Source organism: Anopheles gambiae, chromosome 2 (genome assembly GCF_943734735.2).
Source record: "Anopheles gambiae chromosome 2, idAnoGambNW_F1_1, whole genome shotgun sequence".
In the NCBI taxonomy this organism is placed as follows: Eukaryota; Metazoa; Arthropoda; class Insecta; order Diptera; family Culicidae; genus Anopheles; species Anopheles gambiae.
In genome coordinates, this window is record NC_064601.1 from 83040737 (window position 1) to 83064986 (window position 24250).

At 39.5% G+C, this 24250-nt stretch overlaps 2 protein-coding genes across 4 annotated transcripts; both read right to left on the reverse strand.

The window, feature by feature from the left end:
* Nucleotides 1-63: 63 nt before the first annotated feature.
* Nucleotides 64-1777, reverse strand: LOC133390998 (uncharacterized). The gene is made up of 2 exons (XM_061640514.1): nt 1770-1777; nt 64-1489 (listed from the first exon to the last, which is right to left on the reverse strand). The coding sequence occupies exons 1-2, from the start codon at nt 1775-1777 to the stop codon at nt 337-339; spliced, it is 1161 nt and encodes a 386-aa protein (XP_061496498.1). The 3' UTR covers nt 64-336.
* Nucleotides 1778-3010: 1233 nt separating this feature from the next.
* On the reverse strand, nt 3011-15120 carry LOC5667090 (uncharacterized). Of its 3 annotated transcripts, none has more exons than XM_061647693.1 (4): nt 14812-15120; nt 12492-13308; nt 3756-4133; nt 3011-3671 (listed from the first exon to the last, which is right to left on the reverse strand). In XM_061647693.1, the coding sequence occupies exons 2-4, from the start codon at nt 12616-12618 to the stop codon at nt 3508-3510; spliced, it is 669 nt and encodes a 222-aa protein (XP_061503677.1). In that variant the 5' UTR covers nt 12619-13308; nt 14812-15120; the 3' UTR covers nt 3011-3507. The 3 variants fall into 3 exon arrangements, with proteins under 3 accessions (XP_061503677.1, XP_061503676.1, XP_061503675.1); XM_061647692.1 differs by having other exon boundaries at nt 3729-4133; XM_061647691.1 differs by having other exon boundaries at nt 3011-4133.
* Nucleotides 15121-24250: the final 9130 nt, after the last annotated feature.

A 24250-nucleotide genomic window follows, 5' to 3' on the forward strand; every position in this document is an offset into this window, starting at 1 on the left:
TTACACCAAACCAGAAGTAATCTAAAATGCTGTGCAAACGAAAACGAAGTCACAGTTTTACTTATGAACAAGGTTAAAAAAACATCAAAAACTAATGCAATTTCCCAAACAAATACTGACTGGGTTGTTTATTCTTTCCAACGTCAATTGGCATCGTATGTCCTTCAAAGTCCTTCTCGGGGACGTTTAGCTTACTTTATTATGCAATAATGCATACCTTGCATGACTCCATTTGTCATCATCCACTTCCCAAGTGCAGGGAAAGTTGAGCAAACCAGTCTACCAAAGATACACAAAAAGGAAACATCAAAAGGTTTCCAGCTTTGGTACTGCACATCACATCGTATCATCAGAGGATCCACTCGAGCTTTCACTATAGTGGAACATCAGCTTCAACTTCGTACGCTTAAATAGTGTCTTCAGCATTTCCTCGTCATTTTCGTAAAAGAGATCGTAATTACTACTCCTTCGTTTCGGCACCCGTTGCAAGTAGTCCTGCAGCTTCTCCCAGGCGGTTTTGTGACCATCGCCCTCACTATGGTCGGTGGTAATCGATTGGTCTCCGGTCTCGGTCACATCGCCACCGCTGGGAAGCTCATTTTCGTTCAACGCCAGTTTACCCTCGGCTTCGGCTCGATCTGCCTCTTCTAGAGCACGCAGCTCGGCTAGAAGCTCCTCGCAGATGCGTTCCTCCTCTTCCGGATCGTACGACATATCGGTCAAGGTATCTTGGTCTCGCTCCTCCCCCGTCACTGCGCTTTCCTGTTCCTCCTCTTCGTTCTCATCGTCGGCCGCAATCGTATCGAGTGATTTCATCCGTCGCCGTCGAGCTTTGTGTTTCTGCATTTCGACCTTGGTACCGTCGGGGGTGGACGAATCGAGCGATTTAAATCGCATCAAAGCTCTAAGCCTCACTGCGGGCGGAATGTCCCGCAGCAGTACTAGCTGCTGCTGGTTATCCAGATTCGGTGCGTTCTGTTGCGTTTCGGCACACTCGTTGCTGGGGTGCTCCATGGTGGGATCTGTGGTCTCTTCTACTGACATCGATTGCTGTCTTCGTATTCCGTGGGGCATTTTTCGACGTCCTTTTCGTGTGGTCACGCCTGCACCCTCCTCACCACCGTCCACTTCTGCACCATCCACCCCTTCATCGTCCTCGAGGGATGATTTGCTGAGCAGCTCAACTACACGGTCCGGGTTTCGTTCGAGCTGCCGCACTATGCTACCGTCCTCATCCATCCGCTCCTCGATGTCGCTGAGGATGATGGAGTTGAGTTTGAAAATGAACCGTTGCACCCGGTCGGAGGTAGCCGTTGAGGGGGGTGGTGGCCGGCTCAGGTTGATTGGGCGACGTGCCACCGTTCGGCCCGGGGTGTGCGTGGAGGTAGCTTTTTGGACCTCCATACGAAAGTACTCCTCGCTGCTGGTCACCGATTCACCGTCGATCGATATCTGTGGCGGGATGGGCCATACCTGCGTTGTGTCCTGCCTGCCATGGTGGAGGTGGTATGTAATGGGAGTTGTTCCGCACGCCGGCCGTACGAAATGGGGGAAGAAATGTGATAAGACCATTAATCATGCATATGGACAGCGGGAAGGAACATTTGTGGGACAGTTAACCGACGGAACCAGTCAATGGGAGATTGAATGAGGTCACTGTTATGAGCTAATTTGCTGGTAAGCATAGCTACGTTTTGAGTTTTTTCGTTTAAGACTGCGTATGAATAAGTTCTAATAACGCTGGGGAATTATTAACATGTTTCACCTACAAAAGCATCCAATCAGATAGTTTTTACATAAATATTTCAAACATTCCTACTCATAATCGTTGCCTTTATGGCATGTATGGAAACCGGTCCTGGTGGTTTTTTTTAATTAAAAATGTATGAATGTAAAGCTAACTTATGATACTGTGAATGAATTATATTCATCGGTCAACTATTTTAACGTTTTTTTTTTGATAATATGATGAAACTACTTGTATAGTTTTTTTTTACAATTTCACTTGCTCAAATTGTGGATTGTTCATTAATTGTAATTTAAATATATGATTTTAATTGTTCATAACTCACAAGCTGTAATAATGTAATAATTAGCTGTCTATTTCATTACATTTTCCTGTTGGTTTATCTCACTATATGTCACCAATTATTATAATAATTTTATACACTCAGAATATCACAAATCATTTTAATATTATTGGAGTAACTTAAATTAAAAAAATCATAACAGTCAATTCTCAACTATTGAACAAATGCAAGATATACAATTAAAGGAATTAACTATTGCGTTTATACATATTTTCCCTTGTTTTCCGATACCGATAAGAGGCTTTCTCATGGTTTGTTTGTAGTCTTTTTTATTTGCACACGAAATATTTAGCATGTTTACATAATGTTTTGTACACTTGTTCGGATACGTTCCACAATTAATTGATTTGGGGGGAAAACGCGAAATTAAAAAGAAAACCCATTCAAAATAACTAAAAAAACACCAAAACCAATAAATTTACAATTGATATGAAAAAATGAACAAGAACGAAATATATTAAACAAGATTATTTGTATAATTAAACTGTTTCATTACATAAAGAAAAAAACAATGAGAAAAATAAATCATGAACGTAGTAAAGCGAGTTAAAAAAGAGTGAATAATATTTTCAACTGTATTTACGTTGAAATGAAATATTATATTCAATGAATATCTTTTTAATGCTATATTTTGGAAAGCCATCAATATATTGTATGTATGGTACAATTAATTAAAAAAAATATTATTAAGCAATGTAAAATTCATATGAAGGATTGAACTTACTGAGAAATAAAATAAGGAATAGAGGAAGTATGAACTATCAAAACACTGTTTTACAATATTTGTTCATGTATCATCTTTGTACTGCATCTACTGTATAAAAGTCCGTGTACATCACGATGCAAAGTAAATCACGCAGCTCATATATTAAGAAATGCCACAAATGTTACAGTATTACGATAACAACAAAAACAATATATTTATTCCTAACACAATAATACATTTATTTTCAAACTTTTCTTTTTACAATTACTTACACGTTAAAGGTTTATTTACAATAATCCAGATGAAACGCATGTATCGCACATTGAATGAGCTAGAGGAATCTAATGTAAAACTACATCGAAAAAATGATTCGTTAGAAAATTTCCGGCACATCCCGTAGCCAACTGAAATTGTGTGAAAAACTTTCAAATTGTTCCAATTATTTCACAAAGGAGTTTTGTTACAATGTACAGGGCAGGAAATGGAAATGTGTTTAGTTTTTGAATTTCCAATGCATAAATGATGCGACATAAAGGAGGGAGTTTTTGGGAGTGTGTGACGTACTAAAGGAATCGTCCATTGTTCCAATGGACTACACTTGTCGGTGTGTTGGTGTACGGGATGTGAAAAGGTGGAGTGTACAAAGGACATCGGGCTTGATTGTAATATGAAAAGACTTGTCGAAGCGAAGACGCCATGGCACTACCGTACTCACACGTTCGCCTTGTCCGCGGCTGGTGGCATCGCGTCCATCGGCATTCCCTCCTCCTTGGCGGCGGGCACAGACAGTGTGTTGAGCGTTGCCTTGGGTGAATCGGGCACGGTGCCTTCCTCCTGCGTCCCAGCGCCGGCCAGTATCCGCTCGATCTCGGGCTCTGGTGAAGTAGTTTGCAAACTGTCAATCGAGTGGTTCGGGGACTTGGGCGCATTACCTTCGAGGTTAAGGATCTCGATCGTACCGTCCTCGTTGGAGGTGATGCGCGTCGTCATCTCGCTGTGTGCGATGCCCGTCTCGGCGTCCCGCATCAGCTCCTCCGTTTCCTTCATCAGATCGTCCGCCATCCGATCCGTGTCGTCGCCGAAGCTTTGCGCCTTGGTGAGCAGGTCGTTCTTCGCGTTTTCCATCTTTTCCGTCTCCTCGACGCTGTTCTGCTTCGAGCCCTTCAGCCGTATGATCTGGTAGTCCGGGTTGTCCCCACCGTCGTGCCCGTTCGTAGCCGGCTCGTGGCCGTCGTCCTCGTTGACGTGATCGGATTTGTTGTCCTTTTTGCCACCCAGCACGTTTTCCAGCTCGTGCGTAACGTTTTGGACGGCTCCCTTCACATGCTCACCGACGTCTGGAACGACAAAAGCGACAAAGAAGAGTGTACCGATTAGAGGCAAAAGGGTTTAGTGAGAAGTTGCCATTGCCATTTGTTTTACCACTAGCAACACGGGGACGGTAGATGGTTTGAATGTTGTGTTTGAAAATAGAAATTAAGTTCCAATCCACGGCACAAACCGCATCAAAAACGCTTGGCGTACATGCACAATCACACGCTCGGTACACATATGCCGTCAAATGCCACCCCAGATCCGGAAGCCATAAATAAGTAACCTGTCTGTGTTTGCGGTCGTCAGCTGGCCGGGCGTGCGAGGTGAGAGCGCAACACATGGCTATAGTGAAAGGCATATGCATAAATCTAGCCTACATTCTGCAGGGTGAAACTGAGGAGAAAGTATTCATTTAGCATGGCAAAAATTAAAGCCACCCAATGTAGTGTAAGCCTTTTGTAGAGTTTTCCAAACCAGGTTTTCAAAGCACAAAGACGTGTATTACATTAATTAACATTCAAACAGGCTGTAAAAAGAGCGGCATGTTTTTTGTACTGAGCCATTGCGAGAAAGAAAAGTAAACGAGAAAGCTTTTATGGTGGGCTTTCGGTTGCAACGCTCACTTGCTATATGCGTTTTTTCATCCTTAACGAACTGTGTGGCGGCTGCAGGCCGGTCTTTGAGGTTTCCACTCAAGCCACAGCGGTATGCCGGTTTTTCTGGTCTGGTAGACGATGAACTATTTGTGGGTAGCAGCAGAATGAAAGCAGTTTGCATTACGGTGGTTTGCGAGGCTAACGAGTGTAAAAAAAACTCTTGCTTTTCTGATAGTTTTCCGCTGCTCCTGAACATTGTAAGCGAAATGAAATGATTGCACAGGTGAAAAGAGGCCAAAATTGTAATTTTAATGAAATTCTTTCCTTTAGTGATGGTTTATTAATTCTGGGTTTTTTGGAAGATTGTATCATTCATAAAAAAATCATGAAGTAAAACATTTCAAAGAACATCATTATACATTTTTCCTTAGTACATGGTAAATGGTAATGTAAAAAATTCTTAAAATATTAGGCATTGCTGATATACACTGCTACTATTCGTAAACTTTACGTTGGGCTAAATTTCACATCGATTAAATGTAACTACTACCGGTCTCTTTACGCCCTGAAATAAGAGAACGAGTTTCAAGCAATATGTCTGTTTCGTCATAAAATTGTCCGCTCCTTGTAGGCATGGTCTTGAATTTCTTTCATTCGGCCAAGTATCCCTCATTAAAAACCTTGTTGGTCTTTGATAATGTTAACGAGGTTGCTTCAAGATACAGAGGTCTGTTGCGGTAAGCGAAAGGTAAACGTCACAACTTTTACACAGACAGATAACAATGTTTCGTACTTAACCTCGTTATGGTCATGGAGACATTAGGAGATAGGTTGGCTCTATCCATGACCAGTTAAATTTGTTGTTTAAAATATTTTTTTACAACAGACATAAACCGATCTATAAAGAATACAAATTGATTGAAAGGGCCATGGCAAATAGATAGATGTCTTAAGATCATAGATCATAGGGCCATGGCAAATAGATAGATGTCATCTTAAGGTCCAACTGGTTATCGTATCACTTACACTCATGTGATATATTGTTTTTTTTTAATGATACCTATATACCATATTTCAATGATATTCTTTTCACTAATTATTAAAACTGGAATCTTGAATAATAGAAATTATACATTTTACTTAGTTTTTTTTACTCATTTAACTCGCCAGCTAATTTAATATTTAACGCTCGGCGTATATGTCTGTGAATTGAATCTCAATTGAAATATATTATTTTAACTTATAAAGCCTAAATTATTTGAAGTTACTACAATATTTATTTTGTATACTTTATGCCATATTTTGATCAAAACATTGCTTAGTTTTATGGCTTTATAACTTGAATTATAAAAAAAATCAAAACGTACCATGTCTATCCATTTATCCAAATTTATCAACAAAACCACAACTCATAATGTTGTCTACAGATATGTGTGACATTTTGCACATTGGTAAACAAGATAATTGTTTTTTCAATATTTATTTTAGAAAGTTAATGAAACTAGTAGCCTAAAATATTAAATTATAGCATTTAATACTACGAAACAAAATTAAAGGAATGAATAGAATACAGGGTTTCCACGATTTATTGCTTGGTTCCCATCAATTTTTGGAAAGTTCCGAATTTTTTTGGTGCGTTCACACAATTTTTGGTTGATTCCCAGAATTTTTTGATGCAATTGTATTGATATCCAATAGGACGATACCATTAAATTATAGGAACGAACCAAAAATCAATGGGAAACGATGAATAAATCGTGAAACGAGCCCAAAAAATTATGGGAACTGACCGATAAATCGTGGGAAACCTTGTAATGACACAAAGAGACTCTGCAAGCATAATTGTAGTTGAGTGAATGGTGAAAAAATCTCTCATTTTGAGGGTTTTGCTGAGGATAGTTTGACAATCCACACACATTCAACGTTCACAGCTGTCATTCATGCTGAATTTTTAAATGTTGATTTCTAAATGATTCAATAACCTTAACTGAACTGGCTAATTGGATTAATAATTGTGTCAGATTGATTCTTTGATAGTGTCACAGCGTTGATGGCAAGTACGACGTATTTGTTGATCGATTATAGTCACTGTCAAACTGGGCCTTAAATTTCAGCCATTTCATTCCATTTTCATGTCAAATTCAACCATCACGATCGCACCATTTCAGTAATGCTCAAGTGCATTGAACTGCCTTGACCTGTATCAAGGATTATTCATCAACATTTCACCGAAAGGTCATCATCGAAGGGTAGTTGAACGAACGCCGCGTTGTAGCTAAATCATGCATAAGCAACACGCGTCCCAGGTGTACTTTCAGCCGTGCGATTGAGTAATTGTGTATTGCTTTCGGCTGCCAGTGCGTAGACGGGTATAGATAACCGATTGCCGTTTCCGAAGCACGATTCCCAATAGACGTCTGGTGTTTCGGTTCCGTCTGTTGGATGCTTGTTAATGGGTTTATTGTAGTGGTGAAATAAAGTTGTGTGGACATTGAAAAACAGTAGACCCTCATTAGCTCGCAAAAGCCGCAGCTGGTATCAACTGGTTTCCAGTTTCAGCCAAGACAGAAAAGAGTATTTAAGAGCCAAAGATGTCTCCTTCTTACTATCTCTCCACCGCAATTTATGCGGAACCGTACCCGGCAGGGTTTGGGATTTTATTGTGTGTGAGAGAGATAAAGATAGAGGGAGATAGAGAGATATAGAGAGAGAGAGATAGAGAGAGAGTGAAAATGAGAAAGAGAGCTAGAGGGAAAATGAGAGTTTTATTATCTGTCTCGAACTTTATCCATTTGTGCTGTTCAGGACGATCATCAGCAAGGTGTTGAAAGTAACGTCTTGCATATTTCAAACACTTAACGTTCGCAGTTGGAAAGGCGGACAGAAATTCAATTACCGATGGACCGCTGGTGGGACAGTCCTGTGTGATAATGCTATTATGCGTTGCTTTTGTTTTCTTTTATTTATCCCCCAGGCTCTATACCCTTTTCCAGTTGCCCTTTGCTGCTGCCCATGGAGCTATGGTCCACTTGTTGGCTTGCGATGGTTCATTGTTTATTTATTGTTCAAGAGCTGGGTGGGAGTTTAGTATTATCTGGGCAGCTCCTGGGGACCGAGCGATCGTGTAAAGGGGATAATAAAGGGTTCTTGTAGATAAAACAATTTGTATCGTATGAAGACACTGTGAGACACCATTTAGGTGCGGAATGAAGATTCCTGGATCGAAGGGTAATTATAAAATTAAGATTCTTGGGACTAATTTTAAAATAATGCATGAAGGTTATTTAAAAAAAGGATCGGAGTATAAAAGCAAAAATAAAACGATAAAAATGCTTCATTTGAACAGAAAGGTTACAATTCCATCCTAAATTCTTTACGCAATGTCTACCCCAATGACAATTAGCTTTCGAAAGCGAACACGAACGAAACATGATTCGAAGCGAGAGGAAGGACCGCAGCAACGACCCTGCCCTTGAACTTTTGACTAGGGTTACTTGAGCCGAACCGAACGGTCCAATCGCATGAGAGCCAACCAGCACAAGAAACGAAAAGAAAACAAACTACACCCGACAGGTGAAAATCGAAGCAAAGCTAATAAAACAAAAAGGCGTATTAAAGGCGTACACATTAAGTGGGAACGAGTGAACAATTTACACGGGCGTACGCCCAGACAGTTCGGAAAGAATAGATTCATCAAGAAGGAGCAAAAAAGAGAACGAAAGAGAATGAAATACACAATGGCAAATCGATGGTTTTTCCTTTTCTAGTTGCAAAAAGTCACCGGAAAGAGAGACAAGCTGGCAGTCGAACCGCAAACACAGGGCAGGAAACCAAAACCAAGTAAAAAAACAGAAAAGAAAGAGAGAAAAAAAAACAAAACTATTCAAACCAAAGAAAGGAATTCGAACAATTCACAAATAAAGGAGGAAAAGAATGATAAAATAGCCCCAAATACCAAACGGAAACAGCAACCAATATTCGGAAGAAGCTCATTAATTATTCATGATTTTCTTGTCTTTGTTAAGGTTTTAAGGAAAGGCATGAAATGTGAACCGACATGTGTGTGTGTGTGTGTTGTGTGTATGCTTGTGATGTTTGATACCTTTCGTCCTGCAGTTGCCTTTATGTGCCTTATACATTTTAGGGGGTAAGTTTATTTAAAGCATACGAAACCAAACAGTATTGCTGAGCCACTTCAAACCCGGGGACGGTAAATGTCACGGGTGAGCTTTATTGTGTTGCTGTTTTTTGTTTGTTTTCCTACGGCAAAGGAAGCAAACCAGCAGCTTCGCAGAAAAGCAATCCTGGGTACAGCGCACATTAATGGAGGAGATGTTTTGTAGTCGAATAAGATGGCCAAACCATTAGCTAGTGGCGGTAGTCGGATAGAAATTTCGTCATTGTTAAGAAGGGCATTGAATTATGGGCAACGCGCAGGATAAGCTGAGTGGTGCTATTAATACATTTCGAGTGATTATAGAAGGCGTTCTCTTAGATTGTTCCAATTCGAAAAGGTTCATCCGTGGGGGACAGAGCTTAACTCCTGCCTGTAGCAAGCGAAAGTATTTTTTATGGTGATATTTGATATGAAATGATCTAAAAAATGCACACATTCGGCAATGAAGGCTAATCTTCCTGACCGGCAATGAAGCAATTCATATAAAAAATATTTTTCGTTGGTAAAAATAAACGAAAATTAAAAAAAAAAACTTATTAGCATGTTAACGAGAAAGGTTTTCATAAAAATAATATGTATTATTGAGATCATGCTAAAATTATTTTTTTTAAATATTTGAACCTAATTATGTTAGAAGGATGAAACCCATTTAAATGTTCAAATAAAAAAAAAATATCTTCCAAAATTATTAAATTGTGTTTCAAGCGTGCTTATGCAAGTCCTTGAAAGTGGTGCTCTGGTAATCTATTAAAAATATCCATTAAATAAATTACTAACAAATTATACCCTCACTGTAATAGAATAGACTCTCAGACTTCTTTCAGCGAAAAGTTTTTGCCCGTAACTGATATCTTTCTAAATATAGCACACCTCTCGCCTAGAAATCACGATATGGTGACAACTTTTGGTACTTTGTGTGAGGTCTGAGTGTGTTGGCATAAAAAAATAAAAAAAGACAAACTAAAACCACCACCAACATGAAACGTGCGACTGTGAAATGTTGCTCCGTGTACCGTTAACCGATAGCCGCGTCGTGGAGCGTGTACAAATCAAGCCATGAATAAAATTAAGATATGCATCAATGCTTAGATTGATGGTTAGCTTTCGGCGCTATCCAAAAGTGGAATGTAAGCAACACCGAACGCTTGTGCGCCGGCATGTTGGTGGAAAGATAGGAAAACAGGTGAAGATGGTGCACGAAAGCACTCGAACACTTCTTCCACTTTCCACAATATTCGAACAGCACGCTAGAAAACGCTTCAGCAGCAGCAGGTACAGAATCGTTTATTTTTGGCAGTATTTTAACCGTTAAAAATCGTTGACCTTTTACGCGAAACTTCGATTTGCTACAGTGATGGATGTTTTACCTTCCGCTGAAGAAGTGTTATGGTCATATTGTGATTTTTGAAATGCTTCATTTTTATTGTGTTGTTGATTCGGTCCAGAACCGAATATAAGCTCGGACATGCAAAAACCCACCCATCCCGCCGGGGCCAATCAGCGCTACTCTCCAATCAATCCATTTAGTGGAGAAATTGTAGTCAATTTACTCACAGGGGTTTTCCTTTTGTAAAATCACTCTACTATCGATCGACAGGATGGAAACGCCTGGTGCTTGTTGATGGATGGCACCGTGGTGTAACGTACGCGTGTCTGATAGCGTAATAGAGTTTATTGCCCGTAATGAGGCACCCATTTGTGCTGGTGGAAAAGAATTTGCGTTTGTAGCGAGCCACGCTTCCCGCTTAGGGTGGGATGTTAAATTGAGTGACTGAGCTAACAATGGATGCGGTAGCCATCCATGCATGGGAAGAGGAAGGCTGTTGATCAATGGGCCAGAATATAAATAGCCGTGTCAGTCAACACACTGTCGGATTGTTTGAAAAAGTAAAACGATGGCATGCATGTGTGCCCGGCGCTGGGATGGCATCGGAAAGCATGTATTGTTTGAACAAACTGACGGCCTAAAACAACAATGGAGAGTCGAAGTAAACTTTTCTAGTAAAACAATTGTAATCATGTATTTTAGTTAGTTAGCTTTGACCAAGATTGAAAAATACTACGTTTTTCTACAATATCATGCTGCTTAGTGAATTTTTCTTTCTTTTATCAATAATAGCTTAAGCAATAAAATAACTGTCAAAGAAGTAATAATATATCAAATTATTACATATGTCATTAACCGAGAATGAACAATCAAACAGTGTTGCTGTACTAACAATCATTAGGCATAGGAACATATAAGGTTAATTATTAGTTAATTACCTTATACAAAAACATGATTATTTTATTTTTCAGAAAGAAATTAAAAACTTGATTTTGTTTTTCAGGAGAAACGGTTCAAAAAGGTCGTATTGCTAACTAAAAACTTGATAATATAAAAAAAAATTATAATGTGTAAAGTTTTGTAAAATAGTAATTTGTCTTGGTTCTTAGTTTCGAAATAAAAATAAATATTGTAAAATGAATATAAATTATTTATATAAATTATAGGAATAAATTCCTATAGTAAATTATAGGAACTAAATGTTTAACGGCACCTTTCCGTATTATTTTCCCATTTTACCTTAGATACAACTAGGAAAAACATCCTGATGGAGACGCCTGGTACCTTTGATTTATCGCATCGTACTATTCATTTTTGTATTCGCTTGTTTAGTTTAGCTTCGAATTCACCTCACTTCTATATGTAGATACTTGTCTGATTATCATATAACGAAGATATTATGCTTGCGTTACAAATATAAAAACATAAACAAAATATTAGTAGTGCAGTAGTTGCGAATGATATCCAGAGATCAATGTGAAGTATTCAATGAAATGCGCGCTATAAAATGAGCTTTAGTAAATATTGATGCTTTTTCAACTTATTAATTGTCTGACCACCATTAGTTGACTCATCTTGGAGTCATTGATTCTCAATTTCAAAATAGCTCACAAATGCAATAAACGACTGCAACTCTACCTAATACAGTTTAAGGCTTACGTAGTGCTGACCAATGCATGTCATTTGACAGCAGGCTTGGCTTTCTATGTTGCTACACGTAATATGAAGTCATTCGAATGGCATGACATGTCGGCAAGCCTCATGACGTTAATGAGTTATCATTCATTTGCTTCGCCTGTGGCTCGTCTGTGACGGCTTGTGGGCTATTTACCAACCAAATTTCTAATCTATTTTAGAGCTCAGACGATCTAAACAGCATATCAACCCTTCACAAGTGCATAGCTAAATTGTGTGCTGTATGGATAGCTTAGGCGTTTCAGCTTATATTAGTTCAGTCATCTTAGTTGTCAAAATATTGAAATTTAAATGTATCAAGGATAAATTAATTCATAATATTCTATTTTTTGAATGCACTCTCATAGACAAATTATTCTAAGATATTAATACCTAAATAATGGATAACAATAGATAACCTGAAAAATCACCCTCCCTACCTCCCCATCCCCACATCAAAAAAACTGTTTACCATAGCAGCTTGTCTAGAACTTGTGAATTTATAACGAACAAGAGATTTGCACATTTCACCCATAAAGCTGTTATGTTTCAAAAAAGCCCCCATCCACCCTTTCACCGTTCGTGTGCAGTAATTAAGCTTGCTTACCATTGATCGCCGCTTCGCCGGCATGCAGCACGTCGGACGCGGTTTTGGTGGCCGCTTCTTTGGCTGTCTCGATGACGCCACCGGGACCGCCACCGTTGATTAACGGAGAACTGCTTGCACAACCCATCGTTCTTTACGAAATGTTTTGGCTTCCTTCGCTAAGCTCTTGCTCCTGCTATCGCTCACAGTATATGCAGACACACACACAATCACACAATCACACAGCACGAACACTTCTACGCCCGAAAATGGGACGTTTGGGAACACTGCATAAATTGCACTGCACTTTAGCTAGTGCGAAAGTTGGCCCCTGTTAGCCGTGGCTAACGTAAGAAACGGTGGCGATTGTGAAAGCCTTTGACTTAACTAATTGTCTTCAATTACTGACCCGATGGTAGCCTTCGTAAAGGGAAATTGCACCAGTAGATTGATTTTGGCAGCTGCATCCAAACCGTTTGGGTTGGACAGTGTTTTTGTTGCGTTTGGAAATAAATTTAATTTCCCTTTATCGCCCGGCGCTTCCAAAGTTTCCCGAGTGGGTTTGTTTAATTGATACCACTGCACAAATGCCACTAAACTAAAGGCACAACACCACTAAGTAACCGTGGAGAAACTCGTCGTGAATTGTGGGTGTTTGTTTTGCAAGCAGTTTGAGCTTTCATTCCCCTTCTCGTGGAAACCTTGAAAGGTTACGGATCTCAGGATTCGCACGGCTTGGTAATGCCGGAGCTCAAATTTTCCGTGGATGCTCCTTTCTACTCAAGTGCGGGCGCACACGTGGCAGAAAGTTTTCGCCTTCCCGGCTGTGGCGGGTGTTCTGTGGAAGACACAAGAATAGATACGGTTTCAGTTGAAACTGGAAGTTTCTGATGTGAATGTGTGAGACAGTGAATTTGGATTGGTTTTGGGGGAAGGGGAAGCAAAAACAAACGGACCAAAACATTAATCAACCCACGGTGTAGTTTCTGTCGGTGCTCGGTAGCCCAAGTGGCGACGACAAAGTTTGTGGGAATTGGTTGATTGATCGGAATCGAGTATTAGTTAGTGCTGCTTTTGCTTGTTGGCTTTGTTTCTATGAAGCTCGATAAAAAGTAAGTAAGAATTGTAAATAGTTACCATGTTGTTTACATTACATGTTTCTGTTACTGTATTTTCTCTTTTATCTTTTTTTATTTGTTGATCTCTTCTAAACAATGTTTTGTTTTTGAGTCTACAATATGCGTTAGATCAATTCAACTGAAAATCGTTCATCTGTTTAGGCTTCTCACTGTTTAAAATAAGAAAAAAAACATATACTTTTTTTAGAGTAGAAATTATAATATATGGTCATTACAAATCTTGAAAATCTTGAGAAAAAATCGTTAGAAACAACCCAGAAGCTCGTTTGTTGTCTAAAAGGTTTCATTCGGTAAACAAATGATATGCTTCTCCTCTTAAAATACGATGTATTGTGCGTATACTGTGTTGTTAAAATTCTTAAGAGCTGATACAAGAAGGTTTATGTTTTGGAAATTGAAACAATTTATTATCCATCAACATTTAAAGCAGGAAGCTGGAAAAAGGAAATGTTAAGTTTACAGAAATCAATTAGAATAATTAAACTACATTGTTATACTATTTTTTTACGAGTCCTACACTTTACCACAGTGCTACGCAAATGGGCAAAACAATTCAATTAAACATGAAGCTATGAATAACGCACACCACAATTGCAATACCAAACCGCATATTGCGCTGTAAGTGGGCTCACAATTAAATCACAACACGCACAATAAATTATACCGACCGCACCACATAACGGCAATACCGCCAGGAGTACCGATGAAAGCGCTTTACAGCACCCGTTTTCGGAAGCTTTGTGCTGCTTGGCCACACTATCTTTACGGATTTGTAGTTTAGATAAATTATGGTAATAGTATCGGCTCGTGAATGAAACATTTAATCACAGCCACCACCCGGTTGTACTGTATAATTTTCGGACAATAAAACAACCGTCCGCATTTTTCCATTCAGACTCCAAAACAATGAACGCACTCCCGTTTGATCCAGTATGCAAAATGGGGAAAACTTTGGACCCTATATTTGGGTCACTAAGGCAGCCGAGCGGGCACTATCAGTGACCCAAAAAGTCGAACAATGTACGCCGAAAAGAGCTACAGCGGGACGATTTACAAAGCGAAAAAAAAAACTCGCGCATGAAAATTGTTTCTCGCCCTTATTAAACTACCGGGAGGGATTTAAGGCCCGGCACGGGGATGAAGGGATGGGATGTTTGAGCTGGGAGGTAATGTATGTAACCCAGATTTGAGGCTGCCATTACCTTTCAGTTTGACTTGGATCCAATTAGGACATGTAGACGAGTTTCCGATACAAGAGAACGACCGTTCGGTTCGAGTTTGTTTCAAACTGGTTCAATAAAGGATCACGATCAGATTATACACCAACACTGTAAGGCACTTAGGCACACGATTTTGAATTGAATTTACATTTGGTTTAACAGCTAACTTCCATTCCTCCACAAGCTATTCCACTTGGTTTCAAAGTTAGTCGTTGTTGCAGGTCCACGTACTCTGCGTCACTTTCAGCACCGTCTCGCCTGACGGTCACAACAAAACTGACCAAAGTCCAGACCTCGTTCGAGTCTGGCAGGCCTTCCCTAACCCACAACACGCTGCTTGCTTGCGTGTTCGATTGAGTTTTTTGTAATCCCCGTTTGGAAAAGTTTTTTTTTATTCTTCTCCCCCTTCAAACTCCGGAATCCAGGCACTTCAGGCCCTTCGGGGTGGCCGTGTTGGGGTCTCTGAACAAAAAAGCGCGCTGGTCATCATGTTCTGGTGTGTGTGTGTGTGTGTGTGTGTGTGTGTGTGTGTGTGTGTGTGTGTGTGTGTGTGTGTGTTACCACGCGGCAGTGGTATGATTGTGCAGGGAAAAAGAGTGAGTTTTTTGTTGCTGCCAGGGGATCTTTGTGTGTGTGTGTGTGCTTGAGTCCTGTTGCAAGGCAGGTCTATTTTAAGCCATGTTACGGGGGTCTCAACTGTGGAATGGTTCCGTCTACCGTCTGGGTGAAGCTTGGTGTGTTTGTGCATTTGTGGATGTATTGTGTGTTGAAGGGTTGTTTCAATGTGAAGGTATGGCTGATCCCATGGTAGAGGTTGGTGTTGCAAGGAAATCATATAATTATATCGTACAACGTTTCGTTTCCCTTTCACTGTTGCTTTCCTTTCGGTGGATACTTCTAGAGTGTTCAGCTAACCCTTGAATGAGAGAGGCTTTGTGCTGCATATATGCTTTGTGCTGCATAACAATTGTACAATATAATTTTTAAAGCATGCTTTACCTGTTTGTTTGTCAGATTTCATGACACGATAAAGAATCTTACGACATAACATGGAGCAAGTAACAACAGATTTCATATTTATATATTTTGTGAAGGCTCGATTTGGTCTGCAACATTTTTATTTCAATGCCAACTAATGTTGATAAACTTAATACATTTTATATTATTAATACTTGATACGCTATATAACGAATGAAAATTTGTTTACGCTTCATCAGACTGTAGCAATATAACATAAACATTTATGACTAGGATTGGGTGCCATTTTTCATTCCAGGAATAATTTCAGCCTCCAAATGACAATGAGGTTGGAAGATTACACGACCTCAACATAATTTTGTAACGAGTTATAAAAAATATGAGTAAAGCTTTACAAAATTTTGAATATTTCAAAATTTTGCCTTTTTTGAAGAAACACAAAAACAAAAATAATATATTTGTTTTGCTTTCACACTACATCAGTTTGCGTTTTGAACAATTTATGATCACTAAATAAATATTTGCAGTAAAATCATATTGATGTAAATGTTAGCTTCAATATGTAATAAAAATTAAGTAATTTTATTGAAGGCACTGTAGACGTAAGGTTACTGGCAAAAATATTAGAATTACTAGAAAAAGTAGGTACGCTCACTTGAGATTTTATAATGCTTGTAATAATTCACCATGTAATCGCGAAATTTCAAACCAAACCCGAAGTATGATGTTGCGACATTATGTCACAACGCTTCCAAAAAGTGTAATAACAACCTTAAGTCAATTAAAGACACGTGGCAAGAAAATTAGTATGCAGCACACCATACTCACCTAAATTATACTTTATTACCAATTTCGAGCTGTACGTACAAGGGTTACGCGCGGTCATGAAATCTGTTTTAGAGCGATCCTGATTTTTTGGGTGGTATGGGGGAGTGCCAACCATGCCACTCCACTAGTTGTTGATGAATTTAGCAGAATTGCGAACGTATTTCGTAAGAACGGTAGGTGAAGTCCGCGACATGTTGATTCCTTGGAAGCGTTTTAACACTGGCCGCGGCCAATCTCCAACGTCAACACACATATGCATGGCATGGGTTGGTATTGGCGTCTAGTTTTATGATAGACCTGTATGTTTGTATCATATCGTATGAAGTGAGTGTATGTGTAACGCGGACCATGTATTTGAGTCATCGGTAAGTCCAAAAACAGGCTTGTTATTGGTCTATATTTGGGGCCAGAAGAAAAGAAGAAGGAGAATGAGAGGCTTGTACAAAGTTCAATATACACGAGCCAGATACATTATGTCCGAACGATGGTGTAGTTTGGTCGTATGTGTGTTTGTGGTTAATAGCTTTAGCGTTGTCTTCACACACCTACAGGAAGTCTACACCGTTCCAAACGGTGGTGTACAGTACAGCACGCTGGCAGTGTGTATCGTTGGCTTCTTTCCCCGCTTACCGGTGGTCTTACAAATGGACTTTAATTAAGCGTTAAGCACGCGGGAAAAGGCTTCACCGTGGAGGTCGTAGGTGAAAGGCGAAACGGTTTCGCAAACCGAACGTGACGCAATTAATTGCTTTTTTCGGGCAGACTTGTACCTGGGCATAGAAAGGCACGAAGGGGCTCGAATATTTGGTTTCATTTATGCGAGTCATTTACGATTGCGTTGAACCAGGGAATTGATATATTTTGCTGTTTTATCAAGCTTTTAGCGTGACGCACAATACACATTTGTATAGGTAGATTACAATAGCCCGATTGAAAAGAAAACGATTCTTTATTCTTACAGACGCTTTTAAAACGTCGCATCTACGAAAAGTTGGCAAAAGTTTGAGCCAAACTGGTAGCAGATGGCGGTACAGCAAATTTCAAGCTGTCGGGATTAAACTTTCTGTCGCGGTAAAAGAACGGATTTGCTTTGTCCGGTCGAATCTCGAAAATAATTTTCTCTTCTTTCTCTTTCTCACGGATCCTTGACCGTTGAAAAATTAACAAAATAATACAGTGCCAGTGACGGTGTAAGGGGTGTAAAAATGAGCAAAATAATTGTGCCACCGTCTGGAGGGGTTCTAATAAATCACCAACATGTACCACTGGGCACGGTTGACCACCGTCGTCGCGTTGGTTGTTCAAAAGTGGAAAATAATTGGCTGAACAATGGGCGGGAAGAAACAGAATGAAGGAAAAAAAGAAAAAGAAAACGTAAACAAAGCACGATTTACCCCGTTTATTTTCCCAACACCCTTAGTGGCGGAAAAAGGGTGCTGGGATTGACCGCAATCACACTTACTGTTTGATTGAGTTTACATCGCCACGGTGCATGAAATGGAGTAAAATGATCATTATTAATCATAGTTTTTTTCCTCCTCATTTTCTCCACCACCCTTAGGGTTGGGTTTAAATAGTTTAGGGTGGATTTTAACATGCTTTATCCTTTTTTGTACAATAAACGACACACTTATTGTTGATATTTTAGAATTATGCCCCTTTTACGATAGCTTTTGTAGAGTTTATACACACTAAAAAGAGGGCAAGGTCACTATGTACGAAAGTAGCACTTACACCATCCAACCTGCAAATGCAACCTGTCTGTTGCTATGTCTTGTGCATTCCTCCTGTTCAATGACGATCGTCATCGTCATCGCCACCGCGAGGAATGCGAGTAACAATAGACAGGACATACCCGCAGCGTTTGTCTTGTTTCGGCCGAAGCGACATAAATTGATGTTAACAAATGTACGCTAGACATTTAACCTATTACGTCGTCGTCGTTGTTGTTGCTGTTGTCGTCGTCTTCTGGCATGCCCGGACGTGGCGTAATAGTTTTGGCCGCTATTTCCGTACAGTGGTGCACGATCGGTGCAAACTTTTGTTGTTGTTGTTGTTGCAAAATATCCACTCCACAACCAAAGGATGAAGAGCCGCTTTTTATTGTTGCTTTTGTGTGTAGTGCCTCCTTTTGCTTACCTTGGCCGTGGAATGTTGCAGTCAAAATGGTTGTTTTTTTTGCTTTGTTTGGGTGGCTACCATTTGCTTCGTGTATTTTTAATCATGGCACCCGTTAGCATACAGCCGTAAAGCGTATTTCTGGGCCCGATGAATACTGGGCGATATTTGAATGGTTATAGAAACCGGGGCGCATCCGCTCGAAACTTTGGAAATAGCAAAAGTTCAGGAATGTAAAATGATTTCGTCTGGCGGTGATCGTATTTTTTGAACGAGTACGCTTTCTGCTGAGCTTGAACGACAAAGTTTTCCGCTGTTGAAGTAGACTGCAAATACAACTAATGGGGGAACTTTATCACATAAATATGCAACGAAAACAAATAAAATAATTGTTACTGACCTTGTTATAGTTGCACTATCATGCATTCATAGAACAGATTCTGAGTAATTTTTTAAGTGAGAAAAATAGATACATACTAGCGAAACTAAAATAGTAACAGCTAGCCAAAGATTGTAGTAGTTTTATGAACCAGGGGTCGATTTGCACGATTGATTGGAGATTTTGATGAAAAATATGTCCAAAGCAGCAAAACGATTGTTTTAAAATGAAGCATGAAATATGTTATTCATTATATAAGCTTTATGATAGTTCCTTCTGTTATCTGAACAAATATTAAAGAGATATATTTGAATTAGAATAAATATAAAGAAGAAGATTAAAAATAAAATTTAGATATAAGAGCTCTAAACAACGATTTCTAAAATATTACCACTTCAAAAATTGGACACAAAATGCGAGAAATAACAAACTTTTCCGTTAAAACACAATAATGAACAATTATGAATATTTTTGTCATGGTTTTAGAAGTAAGTTTTTTTTCCTGAATTTCTTATGGATTTGTGGAGAATAACATTAAGTAAAAAATGTGTTTAATAAACTCATGTAATGCACACACTGCGTTTATAACTGCCGACCTAAGCAGATATTGAGTCCTTTAGATTTTAAAATATTATATTTTATAATGCAAACTTAATTTTAATTTCCTTTATAACTAATGTGATGTATAACTACTAAAAATGTAATCCAACCGAGCTTGAAAGCGCCCTATGTAAAAAGTCCATGGCATTGCCATCGAAAGTGTATCCTTTGTCCTCTCTATATTTGGTATATCCATTGACTCATGTTGATATAAGTTCACTGCAGGTTGAGCTGCTAGATTAGTTTCAATCCACGTGCAACCCATTAATTCCCCTCTTTGCTAGTATCTGCATCTCCTCCCTGTACTACGCTGTTTAATTCAAGTCTTAACCTTGCACGTGCAATGGGTCGACTAGTAAATGGGCAATGAAATGAAGAAAGAAAGAAAAAACCCCTTCGTGTCAAAAGATCACGTAAGCGGTGGTCCCGTTGCATCTCGCCAAGCAACCATTGTGCCCATTTGCATTATTCGGTTCTGCAAAGTGCACCCGGTGAAAATCGATAATCGCCCGAGACGTGCCATTGTATGCGTACATGTAATCTGCAGTTCCCGGTGGAAAATGTTTTACCTTTGCACCTCGTGCGATAGCGTGTGTAGCGCAGGGGTACGGATACGGAAGTTCGTTCATGGTTAGTGTTGACGATTGCTGGCGATATTAATCGATCGTCGGTGTGTTGTTGGTTGCTGGATCGACCGTGGCAACGGTAACACGCAGACTTTTATTTACGTTTAGCCGGCAGCGTAATAAATGCATCGAGGTGGAGTGTTATTGCTATGCACCGAGCGAACCTTGATGGGCGTGCATAATCATGTAAAGTCGCTTAAAGGTCCCTATGCAGATTAGCTGTTGACTTTAAAAATTGCACAATGCAAGAACCATGAAACCATCGCCTTAAGGTTGATTATTCCAAGGATGGAAATGATAGGTCAAGGTAGGGTAAACAAGATGTTCACAGACAAACAGTAAACCTTCTCGAATAATGGAGTAGGTGTTGTGCATCTCAGCATACCATTTTTGTTGAATTGGGATGTTGTTATACTTAATTATTGTCTGGAGATGGAAACAACGGTAATAATGGCAATAGCGAGTTGAACACATTGCTCTACCTACAACATATGTACTAAGACAGATGATGTAACAAGTTAGTTATGAATTGTTTGGAGAGTTTCTTTTTATGCAAAACTTAGACTATTTTCCAATTATGCATTGAATTTATATTGCAATAATCATTAATTAGACCTTCATCATCACACATGTCGACAATATTTACCATATTCAAGAAACAACAGGGAAAGTGTACGTGTCAAACTTACACTACATAGTCTTTCTAAAATGTCGAAAAATATTAACTAACAAAACATCTCTGTTGTTAAAAAATAACTGAAAATATGTTGTAGAAAAAGGAATTGATATCAACAAAACCAACCAACCAACCCAATTATCAATAAACCGAACGAGTAAACATGATCCACGAGCCTTTTACCCTAAACTAACAAAACTCTGCTGAAAGTTTTCGAACGAATAATAAATGTAGGCAAATTAATTTTAACCTTTCTCAATACAACGATCGCACGCATCTACATCATTGTACCGGTTCCATTGCTGTGGTTAAGTTTTCCCTTCAGCTCAAGTCCACCAATGTGGCGGTATTCGCCTCCCTATACATACAGGAAACTTTACTCAAAATGGTACTTGAAAAGTTCGACTCAATGCCGATGCCTTTGCCTCGTTTCTGACACGGGAAAGCAACGTGTCAAGTTTGCGTTAAATTGTGTGCAACATAATTTTATCGTTAATTAAACAGTCATCGAGGCGAATGTGTGATTGCACTTGAGGGCAAGATGCTTCAACAAAACGTTTCTACCAGCTACTGGGGTATCCTATTAGATGGAGTATATTTTACTTCGAAAGTCATTCATCTCGGTGAGGGTTGAAAGTTTGCCGTGGGCATACAGAGTGTGAAGAGTTGGTTGGAGCAGCAATCGTTGTGAAACCATGTTCGTGACTTGGTTGATATGGAGGATTTGAAACAAAACTAAAACAATTATACGTACATTAGTGCAGCTGAAGTAAATTCATGCAGGTATACAACTACGACTAAATGGCGAAAGGAAGCTCCGTTTCCTAGAACCATTTTGCTGTATTTTTTTGTTGCCTGGTTGCCTGAACTGCACTGCAAATTTCTTAATTAATGAGCTGTGTTCAGTTGTTTAAAAACATACCTAAAAGAAATATATATTGTGTTATGCTTTTATTAAAAAAAAAGCTTTTAACTGCCACGACATAGTTACAGTTGTATTTGAATAGCAAGTCACACAGTGAAGCTTTCTGAAACACGGCTGAAGATGATGTCTGACTATTTGAGAACCAAGCGATCGAACGAACTTTTCCAACCTGCAGCAGATCGACTCTATGGGGGCTGGTCTGGTGGTACAGACATCAACTCGTTCGATTTAACAACATGCCCGGTATGGGTTCAAGTCCCGAATGGAACGTGCCCCCATACGAGCCGAGTCCACTAGTGGTAGAGGCAGGCCTTTAAGAAGAAGAAGAAGAAGAAGAAGAAGATCGACGAAAAGTTGGTGTATTGAGATTCTGAATCACGTTTTATCATGCACCAAATTTAGGACCTCAAATACTTTTTACGAAAATATTAGGGATACGTATTTCGATACATAAATTGTGGCTCGAATTTGACATTGAGTTTAAGTGTAATCAACGTATAGAAAGTAAAGAACATGGCTCAAGTAAATGTAAAAGTAAACGTCTGTACAGAATAATAAAAAACTTTTCAATCGCTTTATTTTCTAACCACAACAAACATCTCAGCTTAACAAAACGAAACTTTGAAACTATCAATATATTACACATTTTCATTTTAGTACATCCACTTTAACGGCACGCCAAAGTAGTAGATAGATACGTACAAAAGTCACAACAATCGTTTCACCTGATTACCAAGAGTTATGGCCATCATAAATCATATCCCAGACCATTTTATCGAGTCCAGCGTGATAGGGTGCGTATTCATTTTCACCCCAACCAGAAGCCCTTTTATTTAAATCTGGTTTGTGCGCATTCCATAACCGAAACAAAACAGAAAAGCTCTAAAATATGTTTTTACGCGCACAGCACACACAACAGCTTCTCCTGCACCACCAAAACGATTTGTTCCCTTTTAATGGCCCGAGCAGCAGCGGCAGCCACGGCAATCGGTAGTTGATTGTAAAGCAATCAAGCAGGAAATCACACCCGAGTGGATTCATTTGTCTGTTTTTCCACCCATTCTTTGCGCGGAGCTGGGTTTTAAAGTTTTCGAAGGTACAGCTTGGGCACAACACTCTCTCGGGACCATCGCGTCAACCCATCCCGTCCATGGCGGCTGATTTAATTATCGTTGCTCCCTGGATGCTAGCGAAGAGCATAAGGCACGAACTTTCCCACCAAACCATGCATAACAAGGGCATGGTCGGTAGCGTGCGCCGATTTCTTGACGGTTTGCTGGAAGCATCGCACTACCACCAGTGCCAGCATAAATCATGAACGTTTATAGAGGCAGCCACCTGCCCCTCCCCCGCTCCCCTATTTGTCTCAGCCCTTCCCTTGTTAGTGGTTTCCCAACCGCCCCTTAACAGAGTCTATTTCCAGCAATAAAACCTCATCCCACCGTCCGGAATTCGTATTAGCTCGTCTGCGTATTTTTTTATATTCTACCTTCTTGTCCCATTCTTTACTTCTGGCTAATCCACCGGTGGTGGCGATGATGGTGGGTAGTGGTGACGTTTTGTGCTGGGAAATAGAAATCGTTTTGCCCTCCCTCCATCGTTGGAGGGTCAAAGTTGTGCCGTCATCGAATTTGATGACGACGAACTTTGTTCGTTTTTTTGAAATTCTTTTTCTTGCTTGAATTGATGTGTTGCTGCCTAGTACGGTTATTGCTTTATAGTAGGTGATTTCAGGTTGGAGTTGGCACAGAGGGATATTTTTGCAAGTTGGGTTATATTTATGGACGAGTGATGAAATAATTATTCGCGCTCTGCAAACCCGTTTCATTTTTTTTTGTATGTCCTTGAGCTGTTAACAAAGATCTTTTTCTGGGATTTTTGGATTGCTAAATAAAATAAAATAAAATACATATTCACGGATTTTTACTGTTAAAGTATTAAAAGATGTATAAGCGATTAAAAGATGTACCGAACAAAAAATTTATTTTGTATATATTTAAGAAATAAAGCTCTACTACGAAAAGCATTTTAAAATCCTTAAAGAACAAGTTGCTGAAACTAATCCATTTCTTTTACTCCCAGCAACATTCAACAACCACGTTAGGTATGGTGCTTAGGTGGTGCGTTAGGTGTGAAGTGGAAAACAACTTGAAAAATCCTTGAGAAGGTCAATGGCGTTCACCAGGTTTCGGCCATTCCCTTTTGGAATTGGTGGCGTGTGAGGTACGTTTTGAATGGGAAAAGAAACGAACCCATCTTGTACTGAGTCATGGTTAAATTTCCGGTCACGC